The sequence below is a fragment of the Labeo rohita genome, unplaced genomic scaffold (assembly GCF_022985175.1).
Source record: "Labeo rohita strain BAU-BD-2019 unplaced genomic scaffold, IGBB_LRoh.1.0 scaffold_788, whole genome shotgun sequence".
In the NCBI taxonomy this organism is placed as follows: domain Eukaryota; kingdom Metazoa; phylum Chordata; class Actinopteri; order Cypriniformes; family Cyprinidae; genus Labeo; species Labeo rohita.
The window spans coordinates 1-10921 of record NW_026129731.1 but is presented as its reverse complement, the minus strand read 5'-3'; the positions used below and the strand labels follow the sequence as shown (position 1 = coordinate 10921).

The following is a 10921-nucleotide window of genomic DNA, read 5'->3' as shown; positions in this document are numbered from 1 at the left end:
GCTCACTGGAGGAGAGGCCCAAAGTATTTGGTGATTGCAGGGCTCGCCATGCTTTAGTTCATATCTGGGGGCTTGCAGTAATAGAACGGCAGAGTTTGGTTAAAACATTTAAATAGTTTTGTTTTGGTTTATTTATTTATTTTTTGATGTGTAGGTCCTCTGGCTATTCCATGCATAGAGAAAATGCTGTATGTGCACTATGAAAAAAGGAAACACTCAACTACATGTCATGTATAGTAGCCTACTGGAGAAACAGTAAGAGTAATATTGTGTCTGTCTAAGCCAAACAGACATCATTCTTGCAGAGTGTTTCATTATTGCCCAGTTATGCTGTTCAGAGTAAAATAAAAACAACAGCAAAAGTGTTTTGCTATACTGCATCATAATTAAAAAAGCAACTTATTAGTGAAAGAGATTCAAAACTATTTTTTTTTTAAATTACTGTCAGGGTAAGAGCAATGTAGTGTTCTTACTTTTGGTTAGTTATTTTTAAGAGTTTAAAAGCTCCTCTGTCTTTTTGCAGTTTGTTACTGCACTTCTGTATTTACACTTGCAGACTGAAGGAATCAAAACATTAGATAAAATCAGTGAACTGCCTGACAGGTGAACGAGGAAAACCTTTCATTCCTCCTATAGATACAGCACTGTCACTGTGTGGGTCAAACTCTGAGTGGATGATACAAAAGCTAACTTGCCTTTTTCATGTCTGTTAAGTATTTCACTGATGTTTATTCAACGCTTATCAATCAAGATGGAGCTGTACATAACAATTCTTACTTTAACCACTGTTCTCTCAACTGATGCTGAAAGTAAGTTAAAATTTTTAATCACTTAGGTACTATTTTCATAATTGGTATAATGGCAAAACTGTAACACTGTTAGTCATTCATTTAAAACCTGTGTTTTTATTAGGATTTAAAATGTTTGCTTTTTTACATTAATACATCCACCTGAACACATCGTAATTATTGTCACATTTTCTTGATTTCATACTAAATAAATAAATACACAAAACATGTATTTTGTTCTTGAAACTATATGCACATGCAAGGTTCTTGCTTTTATAATATTAACACAGAAAACTAATGTAAAACCATATTCTGAAAATACATGCCATGTTATAAACATGCATCATATTATCTGCTGGGTTAGTAATAAACACAGCACAGGAAATGCAGTGTTACATTTTTGAGATATGAGATATGAGTGCATTAATGAACATACTTTAAAGGACTTTTCTGTTTTGCAAATCCATTTTTTGATTGATCTTAGGAAATATTATAATATTTTGAGATACTGGATTTTTGACTTTCATGAGCTGTAAGCTCTAATTATCAAAATGTTACAAACAAAGGATGAACTTTTTCATGATACTCTATTTTTTTGAGATGCACCTGTGTGTGTATATATATATATATGTATATATAGCTTCATGTGATTCGTTATTTGCCAGTTATGCAGCAAAGAGTGTTAATAACTGAGATTCATTTTATTTTTTGAATATGAAGATTTCAACACACATGAGTTGATGAATAGCCTGCATAAACCAAGTGGATTCTTAATGCTTAATGTCACAGAGAGACATTAAAATATAAATAATATCTGAATAAAATAAAATAAAGAAAGAATAAAAACTGACCCAACCTAAAAGCCTTTTGGCTCAGTTACAAGATAAAGCACCAGGGCAGCTAGACAGTATATAATAAATAAATAAATTAATAAATACACACACAACAAAACATGCATACATTTATACATAATTTGAATCAAATTCATACTTTTCTTAAGATCCAAAAATAATGCAAATGTGAACCCCTCACATACAAACACAGTGAGGTTTTGGAATTCGGAGGCTTGGGATGAGATGTATAAGAAGTTAGTCCTACACTCAAGATTTTTTATATTTTGAGGACAAAAATCAAAGTGGAATAAATGATTCCAGGTCACTATTCCATGTATGTAAATAAACTGACTTTATTATGCTCTCTGCATTTCAGTTTTACATGAATATTTTGGAATTCATGGATGCTCTGAGACAGATGGAGAGGATATGCATGGACTTGATGGAGAAGAGATGTGGCATGCTGACTATAATCAGAAGAGAGGAGTAGTAACATTGCCTGATTTTGCAATTCCTATGGAATTTCCTCATTTTTATGAAAAAAGTGTTATTGAAATGAAAGGATGCAAAAATGATATACCCTTTTTGACTAAAATTTTCAAGAGCCCACCACCAGAAATGGGTAAGGCATGAAGATATGCTACAAAATTTTTAACGAATATACCATCTTAGGTACTGTCGTGAATTTCTAGTGTCTAGTGTCTTTCTGTAGAAAGGGCCTGGCATTGTGGCAATGCTGGAAACCTTCTGGTGCCTGCTTTGAATTCTGGGTTGTGCAGTTCAGAATCAGTGGGTTCTTACAAACACCTTTAGTGGAGGCCTTGTGCTTGTTAAAGGCCTTCTGTGTCAGGTCACGCAGTTGTTGAATAGGCATTGAGTGAGGGCAGGCAAGAATGCCTAAATGGTGACTCACCATAGGATGCAGGTTTTGGAGGAAGAGGCTCTTGAAGCTGGTGTTCTCCTCCAACCCAGGTTCATTGCGAGCTCCGAAGTAAGCTCGTCAAAGTCTGTGGTAGTAAACGTGGAGTTTCATACCCGCCCTGTTTTGGTGGCCAGGACAGCGATCAGTCCGTGTTTAGACTCTGGGTCTGAGAATTCCTTAATGATGGCTTGTCTTAGCTGCTGGTGTCCTGGCTGTCGAGCCAGGAAGCGTCACACCTCTGGGCTAGAGGTGATCCAGAGCAGATAATGTCTATCTTGGTAGTTCACACATTTCCAAGACTGAAGGAAAATGTCTGTCATGTAGGCATGGACGTCATGGTCTCCTGCAAGTTCTGGTGTGAATGCAGGGATGTTTCTGGCCATTCGATTGAGTTCTTTAAGCGTCACTTCATGTGTTACTTCAGGGTTCGTCAGAATTAATTCTGTTCCTTCTGCGGCTGCAGAGGTTTTCTGGAAACTGACTTGTGAAGTGTCAAGCAGAAGGCTTTGGCTCCCCCCTTTGTATCTGTGTACAGGGGTACGGGGGTTTGTACTGCTGGCTGTGTGACGTGCAGCAGGGTGTCTTTTACTTGAGTCCATACACAGTCTGTAAGACTGTTTCAGTTCTGTCTGAACCATGTCAAGCTCCTCTTTAATGTTGCCGAATTGCTGAGTCAGGGTTTGGACTTCAGCTCTGGCTGCATGCAGATGGCCTTCTAGGGCCTTAGCTCTAGTGTCTCTCTCATTAATTTCCACGTATGCTGTTTTTAACAGTTACTTTGTGTGAAACAGTTCTCTTTCCAAATCTTGTCTGGTGGCCTGTTCAAGCTGCTCTCTGTGTCCGGCAGCTGTTAGAGCCTCCTGAAGATGGGTGATTTCCTTCTGTTGCGTTGTTCTGTCAGGTTCCTTGCGCCTGTCCTGTTCCTTCTCTTGCTGAGCAGGTGTCGGTTCCCTTTGGAACTCTATGACTTGCAGTTTCAGTTCATTTACCTCCAGTCTGAGGCCCTTGAGGGTGTGGGCCAAGGAGAAAATGATGCTGGTCAGCTCCTGGTTGTCCAGGCTGGGTGTGAGGTGTCCCCTGGTGTCGCAGTCCCGCTGTTCCTTTCTCTGCCATTGCAGGTTGTTGGCTGCTTTAGGCTGAAGGATGTCCATCACAGTGCTCTGCAGGGTCTCCAGGTGTTCCTGGTGGGTGGCAGGGCTGGATGTCTGAGGCATGCTGGTTCACTTGTGGGAACACGAGAGAGAAATGCAGACAGCAAATGCAAGTACGTACAGAGGTGTTAGCTATCTGTATAGGGAACGGCTCTGTAAGCCGTGTAAGGTGTGAATAGCTGGTTAGGGCAGCTAGTGAGGTGGGGGTGCTAAGATTTTGTGTGGGTCAGCACAAAGAGAGGGTTTGAGTAACTTTGATGGGGCTGTAAGCAGGGGGTCAGCTAATGACCAGGCTTTACCTGTAGTCAAATTATTACTCAAAACACTGATGGTTCACAGGTTTGGTCACTATGAAGGTACCAAATAAACAAAACTGAAATAAAATCAGAAAGAGACAGAGGGAGAAGGAAAGGCTTTCCTTATTTAGTTTAAGATAGGAGATATGACTACGCAGTTGTCCCTTGTTCAAAGGAATGCTATAGTCGGGTCATAAATCTAGGGAGACTGTTAGCTAAGCTAGCAGGGACACATCAAACATCTCAAGGTAAATAAGCAGAAACACTAGGAAGTGTTTCTAGTCTTCTCAGGGCCTATGGCTTGGTGAACGGTACTTGTACCTCATGTAGCAGGCCTGACTGCTAAGGAGTAACGAGAGACAGGACCTGTACGGCTCATTAAGGGGACAACAGTTGCTAGAACTGCTATAATCCTATACCAAGGGGGAAGATAGTGATGGTCAGATAAACTAAAATAAGGTGAAAGAAAAATGAATATATCCTAATAACTTTAGGAAACTAAAAGGAAAAGTAAATAAATTGATTTAATGAAATTTGTGATTTAATTAAAATCAACTTAGCTGAATTTGTACATTCAAGCTAAACAAAGGTAAATAAATGAAATAAAATCCAAGCGAGGTAGAATAAAGTCAATATCAAAGTAACACAGTTAAAACCCAAGTATGTGAGGAGGGCCAACCTAACTGAGTCTAAACAGAAGGTGATAGCACAAACAGGAGGTGAAACCAAGAGAAAGGGGGAGAGAGAGGAGAGGAGTGGCTTGAACATTACACTTTACACTCACACATGTCTAAACTTTAGTCGGATGCTAACAGCTAACAGTTGAGCTAAAGGGCTTAGCTTATATGCCTGTACGGCTGCTAAAGAGTTAGCTTTGGCAACACTCAGTTCTACTCAGTTTACACAAGGGTCTGTGATGTGTATGCTGTTATAAGTTTAAACCGGAAGAGGCTGCTCTCAACTTCCGGGGTCAGACGTTGCTAAGAGACCGATGCATATTCACAACAACGAACAAGCTGAGCAGAACCTGCACGGCTATGAAACAGGCATGGGAAACTTACACGCAGTCAGTTATGACTTTTCACATACAACTTCATTCACAAATCAAAACACCACATTCACTTCACAGACAATGGCAAATTCCTAGTTAGCTAAAATAGAATTACACCATTAATTCGCTATTCATTTGCATAATCTTCATGATTACAATGATATGCGATAGTTACAAGAAGGCCTTAATTCGGAGAAATGAGGAACATCGCTCAAATCACCATTATAATAACTATACTGTAGCAAGATTTCTTCGTTGCTCAGTTTTAATATCAATGCAAGTGGGATTTCTTCGCCATGCAGATTATTTAATGCCGCTAATCTGAAATTTCCTTGTCAGACAAGACTCATGCATTTAAACCTAAAAGTGGGGATTTCTTCACCCAAATTTAGATGAATTTATTCTTTTATGTGGGCTGCTAATCTGAGATTTCTTCGTCAGAGAAGACTTGCACATTTAAAGCTAAAAGTGGGGATTTCTTTGCCCAAATTTAGATTAATTAATTCTGGTACCATTTATACGGGCTGCTAATCTGAGATTTCTTTGTCAGAGAAGGCTTACGCTCTACTAACAACAGAAATTAGGATTTCTTCACTAATATCAGGTTAGTTTCTTATCGTACGATTTAAAGATGTATTATAGCATTGAACAAGTTTCTACTGCTCGTGGTAGGGCACATTCAAGCTATAGTCTATCTGACTTTATCAGAAGCTGCATGTGTAAGACGTTAATAAAATTTATGAGACAAACACACAAGTTTGATATTGAATCTGCTTGCAAATAATGTTTAAACGACTGCATTCTCCACCATTAATATGTCACGAATTTAGCTCAAAGGGAAATGTATATAAATAATTACAATTAATTATGATTACTTACAATTATTTATATCAGCTGCCAGTAGTAACTGTAGCAGAATAAATTTTCCATCAGCTAATCTGTTCGCAGAGTAAACATTCAGTATAATTTTTATATCAACTCTAAGAAATGATATTTTCTTGGCCACAGAAAATAACTTTCTTAAAGTACTATTACATTAGAGCATGTAGCTCGAATCGGAATCGTTAAACCATCAGTGCTGTCTACAGCTTATACTAAACCTCTGTTCTGTTTAGTTAACTGTACAATACTTGCATTGCCTTGGTCGTTGAACAAGTGTCCGAATGCAGTCTCGGGTGAAAGTCTTGATGGTTTGGAGCAGTGGTGGTTTTGGAATCGTAATCACGTTCTTCCGGGTCTGAAGAGTGATGAACTCCAAAGATGTTCTGACTCGATGGTGACTGGGAGTTTCGTCCCATGTGAAAAGTGAAGAAGAACCAAGAGCTGAGAGGGACCCAGCTGAAATCCTGTGATCTTTGGGGAATGGAAAGACAAGACCGCAAGGCCTGGCACGTGCTTAGGGAAGTCCTGAAGAGTTCGAGCTCATCTTCGAAGGTTCTAAAAGAACCACTGACTGACTGAGGCGAGTCATGAAGATGAATTCCAGGGTTGAGTGGAAATGTCTGGCTCTCTGTGGTCGAGAGCCACAGCTCTGTATGTTGGGGCCTGTGCCGGCTCAGGCTCCCCGTGGGTTCCTCCAAACGGGCAGCAATCGGAAGACGTTGCAGACGAAGAAGACAGTGAAGAGAAAAGAAAAAGGGGAGGCGATCAATCGTTTGATGCCTTTAAGCTCTCTGGAGGCTATGCCTCCAGGAGATCCACAAACCAATGGTAACTTTCACCTTTGGAGGGAAAGTTTACGACTCTTTGTCTGTGAGCATGGTATTTTGCATATGTAATTTGATTGGGTGTTGATGCAAAAACTACTAAGGTTTCTTAAAACACTAATATGTTGCATAGGTATCAACATCTAATTTACACCATCTTTTAGATCATCAAAATACGAATTCAAAAAGACCAAACATGGCATAGGTGGGTTATATGACTAGTCATCTATCATAACACATGCATAAAACAGTAGAAAGACAAATACAAATACAACAGACAATTAAAATACAATGCAGTAATACTGTACACAATGACCTGGGCTATGTGTGATAGGAAGGTCAAAGAAAGGTTTGTCTGTGAATGAATAGGAAAGAGTCTATTTTTATAGGCATTGTGCCTTTCCTATGGGCAAATGTAGCATGGGCAAATGTGCATTCCTCTGGGCAATAAAACCTCTTATCAGATAGTCGTCCTGGCAACTGAGCCCTTTTGGGGTGTTAGTTGCTTTGGGAGGTTGTCTCCAGAGCTCCAGCATATAGCTGGCTTGTTGGTTTAAAGACTATTTGTTAAATGTAACAATTAATGTATGTCTGATTGGTCCAGATGCTACAGTACTGTCAATTTTTTGAAAAAAAAAAATTTAAGCATTGACAATGAATAACAACAATGAATACCAACTTAAACAGGGCAACTTCCACATAATAGCTGTTAATTAGTGAGCAATTTTAAGTGCTTAATAATGTTTCTTATTTATACTTTATTCAAAACCAAATGTGTTTAAAATGTCATGATGCAACATAACTAGAATATAATGAGATTCAGATTTCTTATGTTTAGTTATTAATGATCCCATATATAATAATGGGAACATGTAAGTGTTACCTTGAAATGTGATATATGCATCAAGTGTCATTAAGTTTTGCCTCAACAGTTTATATAATATGTGTAAGGTTATAGTGATATCTCTATTTATTTGAATTAACTAACAAATACAGTTATATGTGTCTCTAGATGCACCAAAGACATCCATCTATCCAAAGGATGATGTAGAGCTGGGTGTTCAGAACACCCTCATCTGTCATGTGACTGACTTCTATCCTCCATCTCTCAGCATCTCTTGGACTAAGAATAATGTTAATGTGACAGAGGGCATGAACTTAAGCCAATACCGACCAAGAGCAGAGGGTACCTTCAACATCTTTTCCACTCTTAGCTTTACACCAGCTGAAGGAGACATTTACAGCTGCACAGTGAACCACATAGCCCTCCAGGGTCAACCTCAGACCAAAATATGGGGTGAGTGTGATTTTCAAATTAAATGAATGGATTCAACTCATATTTCTATTGAAATCATCTTTTCAGCTGTTATAATTTTCATCCATCTTCTAATATCCTATGCTTGCATTTTCCAGATGTGGATGTTGCTCTCCCAAGTGTTGGTCCAGCTGTGTTTTGTGGAGTGGGTCTGACACTTGGACTGCTGGGAGTCGCTGCTGGAACTTTCTTCCTCGTTAAAGGAAACAACTACAACTGACTATCGTCCACCCAGAAATAATACAAATTACAAATTTGCTTAATGAGTTCACTGTATTTTTAACTTCACTGTGTTCAGCATCTTACAATGTTATATTGGGTGATTTTAATATACACGCAATGTCAATAACACTGTCACCAGGGATTTATATCAAGCCTTTACAGTTTTGAAATATAACAAACTGTTAATTTTCCTACTCACTTTAAAGGCCACATTCTAGATCTCATTTGTTGCTCTGGTGTAACATGTTGGTGGCTGTAACAATTACTATTCAACTATAATTAGGTCAAATGAAAGGAACATGAAATATTCATCAACAAATAACTATTCTAAATAATATGGCACGTGATTTGCTGCATCTGCCATCCCATGATCGTTTCTTTCCTTAATTTATAGTTTTGAACTTCTGACTGTTTATGAAATATTAGGTCTTATTCCACAATCAAAGTCTTCCACCTGTCAGTTAGACCCACCTCCTACTCTCTTGGTCAAAGCCTGTTTTTCTTCTCTATCTGGTAACAAATCAGGCACTGACCCTAATAATTTTCTCAATTTTCAATATTCCAATCCACCACTTTTTTTCAAAAATATTGTAAAAGATTGTTGTATTTCAGGTTCATGCTCACCTTTAAAAAAAACAACCTGTCTGAAAAATTTCAGTCTGGTTTTCATCCAATGCATATTACAGAGACTGCCATGGTGAAAGTTAACAGTTTGCTTATAGCAGCTGCTAACCATACTTATTCTACTTGATCTGAGTTCTTTTTTAAGTTTAAGTCTCATCAAGTTCTTTTAAATAGACTAATCAGGGGTAGACAACTTCGATCTTAGAGAGCCTCTGTACTGCAGAGTTTAGTTCTAACCCTATCAAATAAACCTGAACAAGCTAATCAATGTCTTCAGGATTTCTAAGGCTATAAGCTGCTGAGGTTTTTTTCAGGGTTGGAGCAGGACAGCAGATCTCTAGGACCAAAGTTGCCACCTCTGGACTAGTCTATCACTGGTGTTACCCTCACCTGGTTTAGATTTTATTTCTCTGGGTGCACTCAATTTGTCCAACTTAAAAATGTCAGATCATACTCTTCATCTCTTACCATGGTGTTCCTTAAGGCTGTGTCTTTGTCACGTCATCGTCACGATTCCAAAGCCAGAACACACGTGAACCGTGACCTGACTGCTGATCACATGCACCTGTGCACCCAATCACCCACAGTATAAATACTTACCTGTTTGTGTTACTCACCTGCTGGTATCAAACTAACCTGGGTCCTTTTGTCAGTGGATGTAAGCTACTCCGTCAGTGTTCCTTCTTCACGAGGTACTTCAGTAGGATTCGGACTTAAACGGCTCTGTGGAGGAAGGAGATTTAACGACATTTAAAGGGAAGTGTCTGAGTGTTTCTTTTGGAATGATTTGTTTACATATTGAATACTTACCTGAGTTTACCGGCATTGTTGTGAATCACCTGCAAAAAGAAACTGAACTACTTACCTGTTTACACCGTGTCGCATCACTGTGCACATTTGTCTTAATAAACAAACCAAAAGTTATCTCTGCCTCTGCCCTTTGCCAGCGTGACAGTCTTGGGCCCTCTTTTATTTATAATTTACCTGCTATGTTTTGGTCATATTTTTAGGATATATGGTTTTAGTTTTCATTGCTGTGCAGACTACACCCAGCTCTATTTGCCCCCCAACCTAAATTCTAACCTTCTTCCCTTATGGACCGTCTAGAAGAAAGAAAACCCACTTTTTGTGCAATTTTCTCAAGCTAAATGCTGAAAAAAATGAGGTTTTTCTGGTTAAATGAGGTAAATTAGGTTTTTCTGGCTAAATCCAATTTGGCAAAATCTAACAGCTTTTCACTTTCTATTGATAATTCTGTTATCTCCCCATCCTCTCAGGTTAGAAGTCTGGGAGTCAGCCTTAGTAGTACTTTGTCCTTTGAAACTTTTGTGAACAATGTTACTCAGTCTGCGTATTTCCATTTACGGAACATCAGCCATCTACTCTAATATATGTCTATTTAAATATATTTGAAGTATAAATATACTTTATACTTAAAGCTGAAATTTAAGTATACCTTTTCCAGGCTTCAGTGTTACTTGATCCTTCAGAAATTACTCTAATATGCTGATTAATAATCAGTGTTGGAAAGAGCTGTGCTGCTTAATATTTTTTTGGGACCTTTCTAACTTTTTTTCAGGATTCTTTGATTAAAAAGTTAAAAAAAGAACAGTGTTTATTCAAAATAGAAATTTTGTGTTATAATATACTACTCTTAAAAACTATTCAGCAAGGATGTGTTGAATGGAAAAAGTGAAAGTAAAGACTTATATTATTAGAAAGGAGTTCTGTTTGTTTTGTTTTAAAATGAGAGCAGTTCCCTGCCAAGCAACATTTGACACTTATACCTGCATAACTGGTTGTACAGTTATCTTGGACATCAATCTCATGAACGTGAACAAATGAACAAAGCACTGCAGCATTCAGCTGGGATTCAGCGTGAGTGAAAATGTCACTGCAAAGATTCTTTAGTTGTCATCCCATATTAATACTGACTGCACTCCTTGTAGTGGAAAGTGGTAAGTAAAATGAGTTACTGAAATATAATAATAATTACATATCAATAATAATTGA

The 10921-nt window shown here is 38.2% G+C and overlaps 1 protein-coding gene across 1 annotated transcript; it reads left to right on the top strand.

Moving 5' to 3' along the window:
- The first annotated feature begins 652 nt into the window (after positions 1–652).
- LOC127161954 (H-2 class II histocompatibility antigen, A-U alpha chain-like) lies at positions 653–9796 on the top strand. The gene is made up of 4 exons (XM_051104731.1): positions 653–809; positions 1998–2243; positions 7760–8044; positions 8161–9796. The coding sequence occupies exons 1-4, from the start codon at positions 725–727 to the stop codon at positions 8280–8282; spliced, it is 738 nt and encodes a 245-aa protein (XP_050960688.1). The 5' UTR covers positions 653–724; the 3' UTR covers positions 8283–9796.
- Positions 9797–10921: the final 1125 nt, after the last annotated feature.